At 44.1% G+C, this 19,609-nt stretch overlaps 1 protein-coding gene across 4 annotated transcripts; it reads right to left on the reverse strand.

The window, feature by feature from the left end:
• Positions 1 to 2,059: 2,059 nt before the first annotated feature.
• rps6ka5 (ribosomal protein S6 kinase, polypeptide 5) lies at positions 2,060 to 19,367 on the reverse strand. Of its 4 annotated transcripts, XM_056295630.1 has the most exons (15): positions 19,196 to 19,367; positions 18,859 to 18,974; positions 18,598 to 18,699; positions 18,046 to 18,129; positions 17,775 to 17,878; positions 17,544 to 17,694; positions 15,297 to 15,458; positions 11,830 to 11,955; positions 9,950 to 10,083; positions 9,286 to 9,379; positions 8,136 to 8,306; positions 7,743 to 7,934; positions 5,438 to 5,597; positions 4,483 to 4,646; positions 2,060 to 2,541 (listed from the first exon to the last, which is right to left on the reverse strand). In XM_056295630.1, exons 1-15 carry the CDS (start codon positions 19,350 to 19,352, stop codon positions 2,227 to 2,229), a joined length of 2,232 nt encoding a protein of 743 aa, XP_056151605.1. In that variant the 5' UTR covers positions 19,353 to 19,367; the 3' UTR covers positions 2,060 to 2,226. The 4 variants fall into 4 exon arrangements, with proteins under 4 accessions (XP_056151605.1, XP_056151607.1, XP_056151606.1 ...); XM_056295632.1 differs by lacking the exon at positions 18,598 to 18,699; XM_056295631.1 differs by lacking the exon at positions 18,046 to 18,129.
• Positions 19,368 to 19,609: the final 242 nt, after the last annotated feature.

The raw sequence follows: 19,609 nt of genomic DNA on the forward strand, positions 1-19,609 counted from the left end.
AAGTAGAACACTTCTGTGTCACAAATGAGATTAGAAAACCAAATATGCTCACATAAAATCACGTTTGAAAAAAATAAAAAAAATAAAATAACCGGACAGCAATTAAAAGCCGAGGTTGAAACGTGAGTTCACATCACACACCGGGGGCCAAACGTCAGCCACACTGCGAGTGTGAGAGCTGTCAACACAGTGCGAAGATCACCATTTCCACTCGGCAGTGTAACACATGAAAAAGGGGCGAGTGCTAGAGCAAATGTTTTCTTGTATGTCTTAAAATCTGCAGACTCGGGGCAGCGATACCCAGGGCTATCCATCTTGGTACAGCCTTAAGGACAACAGCATCCAGTCAGCTTCCTCGCTACTGTCGCTTTGATCACATGGAAACACTTTGCTGCCAGTGAACATCTGGATAGATTTTTGACCCCATTTCTCGTTTTTTTTTTTTTGTCACCTGCTGCTGGGAGCATTACCTTTTAACACCCTCTTAAAACATTCCAACGGTCTCGCCGCCGCCAACCTGTGGTCTTCTAAATGTCAACTATTAACTGGTCCAAAAGTAATTTTCTTAACTGACAGGAAACGCTGGTTATTTCTCAATAATTACGTTGTGCTGTCTGAGCTCGGAAGCCGCAGTGAGTTTCCCGTTGGCGCCGTGGGCCTCAGCAACTGCAACCTTAAATCTTTTTCACCCCCTCACCTTGGGTCTGGCAGATCTCCACTAAGCAGATCTAAATGTGCCAATAGGATATTCCACACAATCCCATTCCTGGTAGTCATGCTGAAACACTGTGCTAAATCCTCTGCACCACACCAGCTAAAACAAGGGCCACTCTGCTCCTGTGCTAAATATACTGGCTTCAGGGTTCGACCGCATTGTGTGTCGGAAACATGCACATAGCAGGCGAGCTCCCAGCTTGTAAGCGAAATCATTAAGGGCCTGGGTACCATCAGGCAGAGTAGATATAGAATATTTTGACCTTGGGTCACACCCCCCTCAGAAGAACGCCCCCCCCCCCATAATGGTAAGGCCAGTTATTTGGCTTAAGATACTCAGGATCTACTTTTTGATGATCTTGTAATACACATTTATAATTTGGTTTCCATGATCCTTATGCACAGGGCAGGAAATGAACCGTTCCGTCCACTGGCCAAAAAAGATTGCCGATTCCAAAATTCACCAGTCACTTTTCACCATTTAAAAAGCTCCACTTCAGAAACTCAAAATTGCATTTTTCCTTTTCTTGTAGATTAAAGTACCCGCCACAATCAGAACTGATCAATATCAAGCTGATCAATTGTGTTACACTGCGTATGAAGTTTTGACATCTGCCAGTGTCTACATGGCAACTGTGTCTCAAAAAGCTCACTTAAGCAGTGAAGACATGATGAAGAGTTATGAACCACTGCATGAGAATACTAGAACAGTCTTTTCAGCTTAAAGGGAACAGGCTCAGCATAAACATACACAAATATCTTCTTTTTGTAAAACATACTCTATCCATTTAATTCTTTTCAGTTTAATATGACCTATGAATAAGTTAATATAGCTTATCATAAATACGTCTTAAGTCTGTGAATTCACATATAAATACCCTGCTCCGTTTGTGTGGAGACCTCTCAGAATAGAGAAGTGGACCCATTACAACATAAGCCGTGGCACTTTGCGTTTCTTTCTTCCCCTTTCACAAAAAAATAAATTAATAACATACAACGCATCCACGATGCAGATTCTGCAATTTTCCCTTTAAGCCACTGGAGACACGGACAGAACGAAGACAGTTAAAATGGGCCGGACAGAGAGCGAGTCGCCATTTGATGGCAAGACTAAGGACATCTGGGTTCTCTGCATTGTCCATTTGGACCTGGGGCAGTGGGGCAGACTTTCGTTTGGTCACTGGTGCCTGCTTCCCTCCTGGTCCGGTCCCTGATTGAAACTGCCTCTGTTTGAGCAAGTGAGAGAAAGAGAGAGAAAGAGAGACAGGCTATTGCTAATGATGGTTGATTAATTGAGGTGGTGGTTGGTGCTCCTGTTGCATGCTTGGTTTGGAGGCGTGCGGTTGTCCATGCATTCGAGTTTGAGCAAGAGGCAGAGAGCTGCCAAAAAGAGAGAAACGGGGGAAGAGAGAGAAAGAGAGAAAGCAAAAGACAGAATCTCTTAACTCGTCTGATCCATCCTTAAGTTCGTGAAACCGTCTCTCTGTCTGATCCTCTCTTTCTCTCTCCCTCTCACTGTCCCTCTGAGAAGTGGAAGGCTGGAGGCGCTGGCTGGTGGGCGTGCTCAGAGTCCATGCCCAGGGTCAGGGGCGTGCTGACAGGGGTGTTGTGGGGGGTGCTGCTGGAGGGCTGGGGGTTGGCGTCGCTCTCTGGGGGCGTCTTGGTGTCCTGAGACTGGGAGGAGGAGGACGAGGAGTGGGTACTCTCACTGGAGCTGCTGCGAGTCTCTGTACTGGTACTGGTCTTTTTCATCTTCCTCCTCTTGGCTAGTGGTGCTTTGTCAACTGTCTGCAGGCGGAAACCCTCCCGCTTGCACTTGTTGAATGCCTGAGAGAGCAAAGGGCAAAACGGATTTTTTTTTGTGTTATTTTCTGCTGGCTATTTTCAAATCACGGAGAGGCCTCTCTTAACATCCCAGTTTCAAACTAACAGTGAAATATTCTCATCTGTGTTTGTTGAGTAACATTCCCACCCCCTTTGTCTTAATGTATGAAATTCATAACAGTTTTTTTTTTAATATCAAGATTTTTAATACAAGAATGACCAAGGCCGTCATTTTGACAGTTTTGGATTTTCAGTTTAATAACTTTGTGGAAAAAAAATAAGATACAGACCTGCTGCCCCCTGAATGCTCCTAAAACTGCATATATTTGCATTAAAATTAGTTTTAGATCAATTGCACAAAAAAAGTCATGATAAGCTCTACCTAAAACGACCATGAGCCGTCAAAAAGACCGTTCGTAATTTGCGCGTGCGCGTCATGTCACCATGAATGACGTGTGTTGGTCGCATCATTTCCTTCGCGACGTTCATTGCTCTGTCTGAGAAACACACTAGCGTTCTCCAGTGCAGAGTAATAGTCTAAACTTGATTTTTGATAATTTCCAACATGTCTGGTTATAGACGCTGTTTCAGACGCGCCATGACTACCACCGTGGCGTTGCAGTATTTACAGGCGTTGGACAGCGGCCATTTTAAATTTTTTGAAAAATAGTATTAAAGTTGTTAAAATATTAATTTTGGTGTTAGTCGTTTCTCAACAGACATACTAACATATGTAATGCATTAATATCTCAATTGGGTATTTATCTTGACAGAATATAGTTTAAAAACCGTGGGCGGGCTAGTAGTTTTTAAGTTCCGGTCGTTGTTTGGGACTGTTTCAATATTTATTTTCAGTTCTTTTTTTACATTTCACGTTTTATAGGCCTTGTTACGTTTGTTAGATTAGCAATATGTTTTCCGTTTTGTTTATCAGGTAATATTTTCACTTTTTCAATTTTGCTATTCAAGTTTGACCATGTCTCTCTGAATTTTAAACTGTTTAAAAATAGTGTTATAGTTGTTAAAATGTTCATTTTGGTGTCAGTCATTTCCTAACAGACACACTAACATATGCAATGCATTATGCGCTCACTGTGGTCATTAAAGATCCCATTACACTTATCACAAAGAGTAGCGGGTTCCCCGGTGTCCTGGCAAAATTCCCAACCCGGCTCTCTCCATCTGGCCACCTAATCATCCCCCCATGAAACTGGCTCAATGACTGCTCCCTTTCCACCTCAAGCTGATGTGTGGTGAGCGTTCTGGCACAAAATGGCTGCCGTGCATCACCCAGGTGGTGCTACACATTGGTGGTGGTGGAACTGAGTTACCCCCTTCAATGTGAAGCGTTTTGGGTGTCTAGAAAAACGCTATATAAATGTAAAGATTATTATTATTATTATTAATATCTCAACTGGGTATTTATCTTGACAGAATATAGTTTAAAAACCAGCCATCATTTTGACAGCCCATGGTTGTTTTAGGTGGGAGTGAAATCCCAGTCGTTTTAGTGTTGAGTCTTATCTGCAAAATCTATGGCTGATCTGTGATTTTGTTCTACAGGACAATGTATTCTACATGTGTAAACAAATGAAAACTTAAAACAGAGGCTTTAAGTTTTTGGTAATATGACCCCATAATGCAGTCAAAAACTCCTGTGAACACTGAAAGACCAGACAATAGCTGATTCATATCATGCGGACCCACAGCGCAGGCCCATGAAGTAAAAGCAATGTTTTGTTAGATCAGTTCTCATTTCAGCTCAAAGACAAGCAGTTGGGTCTTTCAGAGTTTCAGAGCTTGTTTGTGGTCTACAAGCTGTAGCACTTTGAGTAGGAACTTTTCCAGGCACCCCATGCTAACACGAGGGAAAAACCCACTTGGAGTAAAGATCTTGAGGGTGGGAACGCCTGAACAACAGTGTTAAACATTGTCGTATCTTACATTGAAGGTGGCTTTGACATAGGTGTGGACGGAGGCAGTGGAGGAGCCCAGGATGTCCGGAGTCATCAGGGGATTGGAGGACAGCTGACTGTCGTCCTGGAGCCAGGCATTGTACCGCAGACCACACATCTTAATCCTCTTGTTCGGGTCGACCGTCAGGAGCTCTACATGAAGCCGCACACAGATAATTCCCGTTACCTCTCTGGCAACAGTCCATGCCAAAAGGTGAGCCAAAGGCGAGGAGCAAACGGGAATTCATTTCCTCACAAATCCGCCAATATTGGGCGTTTTGTGAAATCGTGAGCCAGGGTGCACTCCCTGAACTTGTGACGTGGTGTGCTCTGGCTCATGACCTTTATGTCATGTCACAACTCATTTCTCGCTTCTCAACCTTCCTGTCGCTCTTTCATCAAAGAAATGTTTTGGAAAACTGTCTTAGCGCACAGAATTGACTTCAGCCAGGGTGGATTTAATACTACGAGCTGGAACACTCTCAACATACATTTCAGTTATTGGCAACAAAACGTCATCATAGACTAAACAAGGCAAAGAAACTACTTCTAATTGAAAATTCTAATCAAATGATCTGATCAGTGATGTGGATAATCTACATCTCTGATTTCTACACTACATGACTTTTTGCCTGAAAAGGTTTATAACCCTTATGCAATTTTGTTGTGAAGTGAAATTCCAAGGAGATTTTTAAGATCCAACCAAAGTAATCAAACACCCAAGCAAAGCACAATTAGGAAGGCATAAATGTAAAACAACAGAAATTTTATAAATCACCAGAGAGCAAAATCTGATCAATGTTTTAGATATTTCAGACTTGCCAATTAGGTTGAAGGAAGAGATTTTAAATAATATGTCTCTTACAAAGAGGGTTGACCCTTCTCAGTGCAATCACTGATGGTGTCCTTCAAATGGACAGTGAGCCAGTGACCCAACCCCTCACCTCGTATAAGGTCCTTGGCCTGCTGGGAAACGTTCCTCCAGGCCTCCCCTTCAAAGGAGAAGTCTCCCTGTTTGATCTTCTTCATGATCTCCTCAGCGGTGGTGTGGGTCAGGCTCTTCTCCTGGCACTGGAAAGGCACCTGGCCCGACAACATGGTGTACTGCAACCAGTAAAAATACAGATATCGGATAATTTGTCAAAACTGCCCCAAACACTGGGGCTTCAAGACTCAGACACTAGCGATGAGGTCCATTAATAGATGAAGAGAAGCTGCACGGTTATCCAGAATAGATTAAAAAAAAGAAAACTAAAATTCCTACATCAACAACCTACATTTTTCCCCCTCAAGGAGGACAGTGTTTCCATTGGCCTTGAAATCAAGGCATTCCTGTGGTGTGCAGACTAGTGGGCCACAATTCAAAATGGAAATCAATTTTGGGGGAAGGGCTTACTTTTAGCTATTTAGGGGGAAAAATGCTTCATTGCTGTCAAACAACAAATCCAAAGCATTGCCTTGCCTGTAATCCTTCTCAGATCCTCTCACATACATTTGTGGAAAATGAAATAGATGCCTTAATTTCTGCTACAGTTCATATCATAATCAATAACCATATGGAGGGAAACCAAGTGGTTTTGTCAGTACTGCACAGCTCTAAGATGGCTAGCACAGAATGTGAAGTGGCTTAAGATTAGTGTTAAATGTTTGCACTGGGAAAATCATAAATTCTTCATAAGAGACGTCACCTGATCATAACTGACCATATGTTTCCATTGCTGTGCTGCATTTTGCTGGCTACTACCGACTCTCCAGTGGAGAGAACCAGATGAAGGGGTCTTTTTAAGCTGACTGAATAGTGCTGGCTCACCTTGGCCTGATTACGCCTGCCCTCAAAATTCTTATCAAAAACACAGCAGAGAGAGGAGCCCTTTTGGCAAAGAATACTCCGCAGTACCCTGATCCCGTTCTCTCGATCTCTTTTTTTCCTCTGCTCTTCCTCCCTCTCTACCGCATATGCGCATGTTTATATGCTCTCTCTCCCCCCTTTCTCTCGCATCGCTATGTTTCCAGGGCATTGTGCACACAGCTTGTCAGGAGCCATCCCGTCAAAGCTCCATGAGGCGCAATACCCTTCTATCCGCCCCAGGGGGCGACAGAGAGAGAGAGAGAGAGAGAGAGAGAGAGAGAGAGAGAGAGAGAGAGAGAGAGAGAGAGAGAGAGAGAGAGAGAGAGAGAGAGAGAGAGAGAGAGAGAGAGAGAGAGAGAGAGAGAGAGAGAGAGAGAGAGAGAGAGAGAGAGAGAGAGAGAGAGAGCCCAGTCCCAGCATGCATGACTGGCCAACTGGAGAAATCACTTGCTCGTCTTCCTCTCTTGTTCTCTCTCTCTGCCCCTTATGTGCCCTCTCCTCTGCTCCATCTCCCCTTATAATTTTCCTCCTCTCCACGTAGAGAGCCATTGAATTAGGGAGACATTTCCGCTGCCGGGAATCAGTGTTTCATGTGAGTGCAGCCTTAACCAGCTCAAAGAGTGGGACTGGTTGCTCTCCATTGTGTGGTAAACATTAAACTGTGTCAGTGCACCACAGGATGCCGTGGAGTGCAGCAGTGAGAGAGAGATGGAGATCGTGCTAAACAGATTAAACACAGCACATACATGCAAGCACGCACAGACAGATGGACACAAACAGACACGTGTATATACACACACACACACACACACACACACACCTGACTATCTTCAGAGGTAAAAATAATTAGGATAACAGCAGAGTGCATGTTCAGAACAGCCTACAGCATAAAGATGATTCATTCAACGACCAACAAAATCAAGCGTTGATAATGTATGTTGGATTTGTGGATGAGCTCATCCAAAAATGCAGTTCTAAAACAATAAGCATTTTCTTAAATAACCCTCGAGCTCAGGACTCCTCACGGTAAGTGCAAAGCTTTTTAGAATGTGAGGGAAAACAAAATAAAGAGAAAACATATTATAAATAACAAATACACTATTATTGGGTTGGGAAACAAACACTAGCCATCAGCCCAATATGGGTAAGTTTTTGCTAGTCTGGTTGTCCGGCCAATTTGGAGGGCGTCCCAACACTGTGGGTGGTCCTGCATGTCCTGTTCTATTCAAAAACAGCCCTTTGGCTGGTGAATATTTTGTACCTCCAATACTTCCTCTGCTCAAAATAAGGAATACAGGACTGACCGCATCCCACCCAAGAAACAAAAAGGGTAATAATATTTCTACAGCGGCACAAGTAGTTTGCCTCATCTAGGGTATTGTCGTTCCACATCCGCTCACCAAAATGACCCCCAGACTCCACAGGTCACATGACTCATCGTAGCCATCATATTTGAGGATCTCAGGTGCGGCATACTGCAAGGTGAAGCAGGGCGTCTTCAGGAGCTGATTGTCCGGCGGTTTGAGGTGGGCAAAGCCAAAGTCTATGATCTTTATCTCCGAGTTCTCACTCTCGTCTGTGAAGAGCAGATTCTGCAAAGCAAATCCATGGCAGGGACAGTAGTAATGTAGGTGGACAAGAGGAACATGAGTAATCATTAAAATTCCAGTAAAACATAATTCTTCAAAAATGGCATATAATGCAGTGGGTCATTTAATCAGAAAGAGACAAAAGAAAAAGACTAATCAGGGCACATCTAGTAAGCCCCTGTTCCCTGGGTGAAAGGGTAGTACCTCCGGTTTAAGGTCCCTGTGCACCACCCCAACATCGTGCATATGGCTGACGGCGGAGACCAGCTTGCGCATGATGCGGCTGGCCTCTGTCTCACTGAAGTGCTGCTTCCTGCGAATTCTCTCCAGAAGCTCCCCCCCACCAAGCAGCTCCAGAACCAGGTATGTGTGCAGCTACAGGAGAGGAAAAGCATTTATTTTTAAAATCTTCTTGTGACCCTCTTTTACACCTTTTGCTGACATTTGCTCTTCGACGTGGATGGAAATGCTGCATTTGAAACACCGACATCCTTTACATGTGCAAACATCTCTTTAGGTTTTGCGGCTTGACGAATATTGAGTTCATCTACAAACTTTATGACTTTCTGATGATTGACGGAGGCATTGTTAATCTTGCTTTCAAAGCCTGGAGCGAGGTGAAAACAGCTTAAAGGTGACTGAAGAGATCTCTATTGTACAAAAGAAAAAAAACAGAGGCAAAATTTTCCTCTGCCCTGTGGTTGTGAGATCAAACTCCAACACGATGGAGTGAGGTGAGAGCAAATTGAGAAGGGAATAATGTGCATGAGTCTGGCAGCCTGGGTATGGTTTCTCATTAGTGCTGGTGCTTGGGAACAAAGGCTGGGCTGGGGCTAAGCAGAGACGAGGCGGTGCTGCTTTGATCTGGGTCACAGGGCTCTGCGGTACAGTAATAACCCCACTGAGCTCATCAGCGCTTAAGTGGGGCTTCTGCCCATGAAGGGCCCAGGCTAATGAACCTGTGCACTGTCAGCCAAATAGACACCCCTTCCCCATAACCAAGGTGCATGAGATTTCCAACATATGCGTACCCATTTTAGGTCAGGTGTGGGGGGCCGAGAGCCGAAGCACAGGAAAATGCAGGTTGTTTCTACAAAGTGGAACAAAATAGATGGTGGAACAGCTGTGCTTCGAAAATAGAGGTGGCGTGAAGAATATCAGGAACAGGGAGGAATGTTTATGGGAAAAATATATAAAAGAGATGGGAGAAAGACCCAGAGGGCTCGCAGCATCCCCATTAATCTGCTTTGTTCCACTTGCAGGATCTAATGAGCCTGCAGTCTCAGCAGAATTAATAGGAAGAGAGCCAGACAGAATACACAATAGTGCATACAGCCACCGCTCTTTGCCTTACCTGGTCATGGTAGATTTCATGTAACTTGACGATGTTAGGGTGGCCATCGCAGAGCTTCAGGGCTGCTATTTCCTTTTGTGTCTGCGCCTCCATCCTATTGGTAACAAGCAGCAGGCACATCATTGACACGAAGTACAACAGTCCTTTTGAAATCCACAAACACACACACCATCCAATTCTATACTCGAGGCACGGGTGGACAACGGGATGGTGCAGCGGCTTAGCAGTTAGCTGAGGGTCCAGTGTTTGATTCCAGACCTTTCGTGTGAGTTTGCATTTTCATGTGGGTTTTCTTTGGGTACTCCCGATTCGTCACACGATACAAAGACATGGATGTTAGGTGAATTGGAGACTCAATTGCTCACAAGTCTGAATGACTGTATATGAGGGCCCTGTGATGGATTGGTGATCTGTGGAGAATGTCTGCCTGCCTTCCACCCAGTGCTTGCTGAGGTGGGCTGAAATATGGATTAAGAGTACAAGGAAATTAATGAAAGGTAGAAAATGGGAGATGGGAGGCAAAGAAGCCAAACCATTTAAAAAAATGTACATCATTCAGAAATGAATGATGACTAACTCGCTGACCCACATTACATCTATAGATCACAAGGCAACATTAATGTCTAGTGGACAAACATGGAGTAAGCAGGCCATGCACCAGTACCTCTTGCTAACAATCTTGACAGCATATTTCTGTCCAGTCTTCTTGTGTGTGCATTGCCTACAGATGGAGAAGCTACCCTCTCCCAGAGCACTGTCCTTCAGGTCCATCTCATAACTCATATAGAATGGTGAGTCCTGTGTAGGGGAACAATGGATCAAGGTAGGGTGTCAGATCATTTAGGAACAATATCCATGACACATCAGCAAAGTGCTAACGATCTTAATGGAGATCATCCTTTGAGGTACATGTGATCTGGCGGTAAAGGTTTGTCTAGATGTATGTTCATTACTTTATACTGTGGAATTGGGGTGTGGTTTAGCCTCGACTGCAAGCGGGAAGTGGGGGGCGGGGTGGTCATGAGAGAGCAGACGCAGCTGATTAGTGATCAGCCTCAGGTGTGCAAAACTGACAAACTGCCCTTTATATTCTTCAGTGAGGCTGGGTCCTGGACTGACACACTATGAGCAACACCACAGTGAAACACAGAGGGGAAAAAAGTCTCGGGAGAAAGAGACAGACATGGAGAGAAAGAAGTCTCCAACGCCACTGAGCATCAGCCAGTGCAGAGCAAGTAAAAAAAATTGACTTTGAATACTGTAATAGGAAATAGTGATTAAAGAAAAGCAAGTGTTTTCGCCAACGCTGAGTCGTCCCCCATCTCTCGACCTTCCCGTGGCATGAGCCTTGCCACAGCAGTGGCCTGTATGGGTACAAGAAAAGATGGAGGATGACACGGAGTTGGCGAAAACACAGGCTTTTCTTTAATCACTATTTCCTTTTACAGCATTCAAAGTCCATGTCTTTTTCCACGCTCTGCACTGGCCAGTGCTCAGCAGCATTGGAGACTTCTTTCTCTCCGTTTCAGTCTCTTTCTCCGGAGACCTCTTTCTCTCCATCTGTGTTTTGCTATGGTGTCAGTGTCAGTCCAGGATCCAGCCTCACTGCAGAATATAAAGCAGTTTGTTAGTTTGGCACACCGGAGGATGATCACTAAGGAGCCTCACTATCGGGTCTGCTCTCCCGTGCTATCCGCCCCCCCCTTGCAATCGAGGCCAAACCACACCCCACTACCACATATACATACGGACAGAACACAAGTGAAAACAAGAAACTTCTATGTCTTGCTCCCTGGTTACTAGAACAGCTGGTGTTGCAACCAATAAAGGCTGGATAGCTGTGCTTTATGGTCATTATCAGCACAGTTGGAACATGTCTCTGACCAATCAGATTGCTTGGCTGAAATGAAGCATTCTGTGAAGTGCATAATGAGTGTTTGGCGCCAGAAGGGTGTAAGTAGACTTTGATTAACTTTAAAGATGAGCCAAAATATGGTCCCTTTCTCATAAACATCCACTTTAGTCTTTTAAGGTTTTGCAAGAAATTTCAGTTTCAGTCGAAACGTTAAACCGATTAACTGATCTAAGCATTAATATTGTCAATCTGAATTCATGTTTGCCCAACATAACATGTGCTAGGGGTTCGAGCCCTAAACAACTATACTTGCTGGAATGCACCATATCTCACTTTCACACCAGTCATATCAAAGCTGAGTTGCCTAACCAATGGTTACTCAGGATGTAGGCAGGATATAGACAAAGATAGAGAAACAAGGTCAACGATTACACTCAGAATGATGTACTACACCCCTCTTCCTGAAAAGCCTTACAGCCCTCTGATACACAAAAGTGCATTTGTGAACTAACATTAAAAAGGTAGGCTCCTCCAAACCCAGCATACAGTGAATGCGGTGAGAGAGAAGGCTAAAAAAAAGTTGTTGCGGAATAGATAGAAAGAAAGAAAAAAAAAACCTCATCTGTCTGTTGGGATGGCCATTAGTGTAAGTGTGTTTGTGCAGAGGCATCCAAGCCCATCCATCTTACCTTCATCATAGCACTGCGGGCCACTGCAGCAGAGCCTGGCCTCTCGGAGCCCCCACACAGCTGGATGGGGTCATCCATCACCACATTCCTCTTAAACAGGATGGAGGGGGCCATAAAGGAATAGCCCTGCATGCAGACACACAGGGTGTTTACATTATGGGAGGACATATAAACCAGGTTGTGCATGGAGCACTAACCAAAGAAGCTTTAAGTTGAAAAGGAATGTCCATTACTAGGGGTGTAGTGTTCCTGTGTTTGTCCTGTAACTGCTTAGTGCAGGCCTCAGCTCATGGGACACTGTGTGCCTTTAACAGACCGCGGTGTTGCTAAAGACATTTCTAAGTGAATCATGATGTACATGCAAAATTTCAACCTATGGACGACTTCAGTTTTTGCTTTAGGCTGTCTGTGGGAAATAGACTAACTTCTGAAACCTCCTAGACAAAACTCCCACACAGTAAGGGGACAGTCTCTAATTATGCACTGCTGTCCAGGAAACAAAGTGATCTCTGTAAAGTTACACAGTGAGACTACCACTACCCCCCCTTTTTCTCCCCAATTGTACTTGGCCAAATACCCCACTCTTCTGAGCCGTCTCGGTCACTACTCCACCCCCTCTGCCGATCTGGGGAGGGCTGCAGACTACCACATGCATCCTCTGATACATGTGGAGTTGCCAGCTGCTTCTTTTCACTTGACAGTGAGGAGTTTCGCCACGGGGGCGTAGCGCATGAGAGGATCATGCTATTCCCCCCCAGTTCCACCTCCCCCCCAAACAGGCGCCCTGACCGACCAGAGGAGGCGCTAGTGCAGCGACCAGGACACATACCCACATCTGGTTTCCCACCTGCAGACATGGCCAATTGTGTCTGTAGGGATGCCCGACCAAGCCGGCGGTAACACAGGGATTCGAAACGGCTATCCCCGTGTTGGTAGGCAACAGAATAGACTGCTATACCACCTGGATGAGACCACCACTCTTTGCGTAGCACGCAGTAAGTTCACAAAAATGTGCTATACAATTTTTTGGGGTTATTATGTTAAAGAGGACATGGAGAAAAATAGCTAGTGCATTAGTTTTGCGATGACATTTATTACACAGATTTAAATGGAGCCATTTAAATAGTGCCTGATGGTAATGGAATTCAGGTTTAAAACATCAATCAAGTCTTAATGTTAACAAAATGAAATCTAATTTAAATTCATGATAGTGATTAAGATCTGAATTAGGGGACCCTTCATTCTCTTGCAAGTCAACTGTGTGGGAATATCTCCCATATGGCTTCCCAGTTAACGGCAAAGATGGCAGGAGGGTTATTTACTGAACTTCTACAGTGCGTAGGAGATAAAGTCATGCAAATGACTTTAGATAGGGTTTGAAATAATGGAAATTTCCTATATCGCACCGTTCACATGGATTCTTTTAATAATCAGTCTTTTCAAAAAAAATCCCCTTATTGCTACCCAATCGTGACAGTATCAGTCCTTAAACAAGAACCAATCACGCCTGGCTATTTTCTCATCCTTTCTTCATTTTTTGTTATGTGTTGTTGCAGAACAACTTAATATGAGCATTCCTACCCACCATCATGTCTGACACTTAATCTAAAAGCCTTAAGAAAAGCACTGGAAGTGTATTTACGAACCAAAATGACTACAATTCACAGCACTTAGGAATGGCAGTCAGACATCCTGTGACCCTTGATGGAAGACCAGTCTGAATAGACAATTTTAATTTTTTTTTTCTTTTCTTATAAATTGCTATGCTGAGTCTTGTCTGGGACTATGCTGTGTGTATGGTTTCAAAATATTGAAAACCTTAATGAAATTTGAGTCATTACACACAAAAAAAGGAGTGGTAGTCAGACAGCGGCTGATCCCAAGAGTTGTGCCAACAGCAAAACCAAAAGGGGATAAATTGGGAAGAAGTCTGCGTCTACTTCGGCTACCCAACATTTTTCAGAGATAACCTGTTTGTTATTAGCAGTGTGTTACACTGGCTTCTCAAAACCAATGATAATCAAATGGAAAGTAAGCACTAGCCAACACTGCAATGGCAGGTTAGTCAATGCTTACGCCTCATTAGCTTACAGAGCAATGAGAAACTTTAGCCTCAACTGAGGCTAGTGCCTAAACAATGATAACATACTCGCTAACTGAAATGTTAACAAAAGACGGAGCCAGAATGCATCTTACACAGCTAAAGTAAAAGACACGGATAAAAGAAGCGCTGCCAGCCCAGTGCTGCATTGGCTTAATTCTGTTAACTGGGTTGTGACATTGGCTGTCCATCTGTGCCTATTGTTAGAACTGCTGAAATTGTTGGAGTGTTGCCTGCCTAATTCCAGCTGTGGGGAGCCCAGGGCTTTGAGCTGGCGTTAATTTCTCTCTCCCTTTCACTCAGGCAGGCGCACACACACAGACACACACACACACAGCTGTGTGGCACATAGTGACAACCACGGATGGACGGAAGGATGGATGTTGAATGCCTGAGATGCTGTAAATTGCCGGGCTTGAATATTTGATTGCGCTGCTGTTGAATTACATCTCAGTGCACTTAATGCAATTTTAATTCTGTTTTGTAAGGCAGTCATGGGGGGTGAAGTAAAGGGTTTAAAAGTTGGGATTGGTGTCGTTATCTCAAAGATTGCTAGGCTTGCAAATTATAAAGACCACAAAATTTCAGACCGTGTGAATGACGGCAGAGGGGGAGAAGGGGGGGAAAAAAGCCAAGATGAAGTTGGCAATCAAAGGTTGAAGGCGTAACCGAGACAGACATGGTGATTCTCTCAAAGTGCAACGTTTTATTCCATGAGAGAAGCCCCTTAATGGATGTATTGATCTGCCGAGCTCGAGTACCCAGAAGGCAATCAGAGTTGAAATTTCACGCAATACACCAGACAGCTATCAGCTGGCATGGAACTGTGGCCCATATTATGGTTCAAAGTTACATCAAAAATAGTCATTCACATCTGTTACCTCAATCAAAGCTGCATACGGTGTAATTACACGTCTTCAATAAAAGCCCTTTTAGTCCATTTGAATACCAATGCATACAGACAGACTTGTGTTGACTTACAGCAACCTTTTGAGCATTTTAAGAACTTCACATGAGCATTTCAACAGCTGCAGAGCAGGTCAAATATAGTTAGAGACCAAAAGTGTGCAGAAGCGTTTTTAATTCCCATCAGTGTTTTACACTGCCTGCAACCAGGGCCCAGACACACTACAGAATATCTAGGCAACTGATGAAAAAACCTCATATCAAAAAACAAAACAAAACAAAAACAAAACCACACAAATACACAATTGCCAATAAGATAAATGTAGTTTTGGGTGATGATCTACAAGTAGCACAAGCACGCACTTTTCTGTTCATAAGTCTCAAAAAGTTTAGATAAATGATTTGAATATGCAAGCCACAACCAAAATAGGCTGACTGAGTGACATCCCTCCAATCCCACCTGGAAGATGCGGTCGCAGTTCTGAGGCAGAGCTGCAGGGGAGTAGGTGGGGTCCATCTCTGTGAACTCCTCTGCAAAGTTGCTGACGTCCAGCTCGTCCCGGATCACCGGCTTGAATGGGGCGGGGACTTTCTTTGCTGCCAAGTCCTCCCAGTTAATCTTCTAAAAAGCGAGTTGGAAAAAAAAGAAAACCCTATTAGCAGCACATTCTTCCCTTCTTAACTTTATTTTACAATTTACAATTTAATTTAGCAGACGCTTTTATCCTAAGCGACGTACATCTGAGAGTTAATACAACACAAGCAAGGATCTAGTCAGGAGGTGACAACACAAGTAAGTGCGAAAAAACTAGGTTCAAGTCCGATAGGACATACGTGTTAACAGGCAGTGCACAAAGGCAATGCATAGTGTGCATAGAAGCGATTTTTTTTTTTATATTAATACCATCAGGTGTGGAGGTGTTTGAGAAAGAGGTGGGTCTTTAGCTTCTTCTTAAAAGATGGAGAGGGACTCAGCGGATCGAATGGAGTTTGGTAACTCGTTCCACCACCGGGAAACTACAGAAGAGAAGAGTCTAGCTAGTGACTTAGGGCCCTGTTGTGGCAGAAGTGCCAGGTGCCTTGCATTGGCAGAGTGTAGTGAGCAGGACTGAGTGTAGACCTGAATGAGGCAGTTCAGGTAGGTGGGAGCTGTTTTAGTTGCTGTTTTGTAAGCGAGCATTAAGGTTTTGAATTTGATGCGGGTAGCAACTGGGAGCCAGTGGACGGATATGAACAGCAAAGTGACACGTGCTGTTTTGGGTTGGTTGAAGACCAGACACGCCGCCACGTTCTGGATCATTTGCAGAGGTTTGAAAGTGCATGCAGAGAGAGAGACCTGCCAGTATGGAGTTGCGTGATATAACAAGACCCTGTACCAGGAGTTGTGCTGCATGCTCAGACAGGTAGGGTCTACTTTTCCTGATATTGCACAGGGCAAATCGACATGACCGAGCAATCGAAGCCACGTGAACCTTAAAGGTTACTTGGTCATCAATCATGACACCCAGGTTTCGGGCAGACTTTGTCGGCATGAGTTGGGTTGATCCAAGCTGGATATTGATCTGTTGTTGTAAGGATGGACTGGCTGGGATGACAAGGAGCTCAGTCTTAGATAGGTTAAGCTGAAGGTAGCGTTCTTTCATCCGTGCAGATCAGATATCAGCAAGGTATGACGATGTCTCCGTGCCCAGACTGTGAGGTCATCTGGTGGGAATGATAGGAAGAGATGGGTATCGTCAGCATAGCAATGGTATGAGAAACCATGGGAGGGGATGATTGCACCAAGTGAGGTGGTGTATATTGAGAAGAGAAGTGGACCGAGCAATGTCCCTTGAGGTAACCCTGTGGATACGCTGTGCGGTTTGGACACTCCCCCCCAAGAGGTAAGACATGAACTAGCGGAGGGCAGATCCTGAGATACCAAGCTCAGTGAGTGTGGAGAGAAGGATTTGGAGCTTAACCGTGTCAAAGGCAGCTGACAGATCTAGCAGCAATAAAGCTGAGGACTGACCAGCAGCTCTAGCCAAATGCAGTGATTCTATTACCGACAGGAGTGCAGTCTCAGTAGAGTGACCCCACTTAAAGCCAGATTGATTCAGATCATACAGATTGTTCTCAGAAAGGAATTCCCGAGACTTGGTTAAAGATCGTGTGCTCAAGTATTTTTGTAAGAAAAGGTAAGAGTGAAACCGGTCTGTAGTTTTCAACCTGGGCTGGATTGAGTAGGTTTTTGAGCCGCAAGGTGACCTGAGCTTGCTTAAATGTGGTAGGAACACCCCGGTTGTAAGCGAGGAGTTGATGATTTGTGTGACCGCGGGGTTAAGTGTGGGGGAATTGGTCTGGAAATGGACATTTAAATTTAAAACATACACTCCATTTACCTAAAATGATGTTTAACTTTTCCATTTATTTCCCACTATAGTGGTTTGCTAGTACAACCTCAGCACATCCCCACCCACCCAGCTCCCTTCAACTCCTTACACTAGCCAAGGTCCTGATAAGGTAAGGGGTCATTTTCCCTATATATTGTGTGTGCATTGAAATGAACTAAACTTTGTTTTATGAAAAAGGTTTTACACAAAAAAAATTACATTATTTAGAAATGCTACCAAGACAAAAACTGGGTCTATGATGTATGGTAACAATCCACCCTGCTGTCCATAGTTATAAATACTGTGAAATAACCAAGTAACATGATGGCACCCACCTGGTAAAATGGATGTTTCTTCACATTTTCCGCTCCATTAGGACCTGATCCTAATCTCTTCTTTGGATCTTTAATGAGGAGTCGCTGGATGAGGTCTTTGGCCAGTGGACCCATGTCTTTTGGGAATGGTGGATCCTTCTTTGAAATCCTCCTGCGATGTGAGAAGAGCGACTCAGTCAATACTGGAGAATCTAGCCCCAAACCTGATTGGAGATCAGGGAGGATCCTTACTTGGCAATTTCTGTGTGGGAGTTCTCATCTCCATCAACAGTGAAGGGCGATCCGCCAGTCAAAAGCTCATACATCAGCACACCAAGGCTCCACCAGTCCACTGCCTAGAGTACAGGAAATCACCCATCCATGACTCTGACTTGATAGACCAAAAAGGTAAATCTTAGAGTTTGCTGTATAGTTTTTCACACATTCAGGAGGAAAATAGTAACAGGGCTTGGAACTGCCGAATTTGTTAAGACACAGAAGACAGCATAAAACTAGATATTACCTTGTCATGTCCAGACTCTCCACCCTCCACTATTTCTGGAGCCATGTATTCAATAGTGCCACACACAGAGAATGCCCTCTCCACCTGCAGCAATAACACAAAAATGCAAATGGCTTTGGAACATTTCAAGAGCGCAGGACCTTAAACTTATCCAACACCTTCTTTTGTCTGGAAAGCCAAAAAACCCAAAGCCAACGACCCATAAAACCATAAATACTGCCATAGAAAGGAAGCAAAAAGAAATTCAGTTTTGATGAAAGACAGAATTCCAGCATGGGCTTCAACCACTTTTCATATTATTTTATTTTTAAAGATTATTTTTTCAGCTTTATTTTAACAGTGACAGTGGAGAGAGACAGGAAAGACAGGGAACAGAGAGAGAGGGGATGACATGCAGCAAAGGGTCCAGACCGGATTCGAACCCAGGTCATTGCGGTAAGGACTCAACCTTATGTGGTACACATTCTAACAGGTGAGCCACCGGTGCGCACCCTCATATTATTTTCCAAGGAGCATAAGCCAAGATCCCAGCACTTTAGAACTCCTACATACCTGATCAAACTCTTTACTGAGGCCAAAATCTGTAAGTACTACATGGCCATTTGAGTCTAGTAGAATATTCTCAAGCTTCAAGTCACGATAGACAATTCCAAGCTGCAATGAGACAGAAAAAAAGCACAGGGTGTACTGAAGAGTGAAATATACAACTTCAACATTAACAAGCTGTAATGAAAACAGATTATCACTGAACATGCCTTGTGGGCTATTGTCAAAAATCAAGAGACTTTCAGCTGTGTTGAATCTGAAGGTTACCTTATGTAGATGCTCTAGTGCCAACACAATTTCTCCACTGTACAGGGCTACTTCCTGCTCCTTGAACCGCACCCTCTGTACCAAGTGTGTGAACAGCTCCCCACCATTCACATAATCTAGAATGAAAGATGTTTGAAGAGGAAACATCAAACCCTGCAGGAAAGTTTACACAGAGCAAATGTTCACTAAAATTGTCCAAGTTGCTACAGAAAAGTTCAATCACTGAGCTTAAACAAAATAATTAACGACTTTTTCTCACTGGGCAAAACATAAAAACATCACACAGAAGAGGGAATCTGGAGCCCATTAAATGTATTTGCACATGAAAAAGCCAGACCGAGAATGAGGTGCAGCTTGGTATCTGTCTGGAAGGCATAGTGAAGTGTGACAAGGAACGGCGACTGGCGGATGTGCTCCAGGACTTGCCGCTCCGTTCGCGTGTGTTCAGCTGTCTTTGCCTTTTGCACAATGGTGGCCTTCTTCAGAACCTTCATGGCGTACAGCTTCCCTGTGTCATGACCACTCACCTTCCGTACCAGGAACACCTTTCCGTATGCTAACAGTGAGAGGAACGTGTCAGTATGATTCCCAGAAGAGTGTGGTATAGAGCAGAGACTCAAATAAGCTTAACCTTACAAAAAAAAAAAAAAAATCACCAATGTCAGATGCCAACAGTGAACAACTAATTATTATGTAACAACAACCTGCAATCTAAATGGGTAATCATTGAGGTTTTACAGTGCAACCTACC

This window comes from Lampris incognitus, chromosome 16 (genome assembly GCF_029633865.1).
Source record: "Lampris incognitus isolate fLamInc1 chromosome 16, fLamInc1.hap2, whole genome shotgun sequence".
Taxonomy (NCBI): domain Eukaryota; kingdom Metazoa; phylum Chordata; class Actinopteri; order Lampriformes; family Lampridae; genus Lampris; species Lampris incognitus.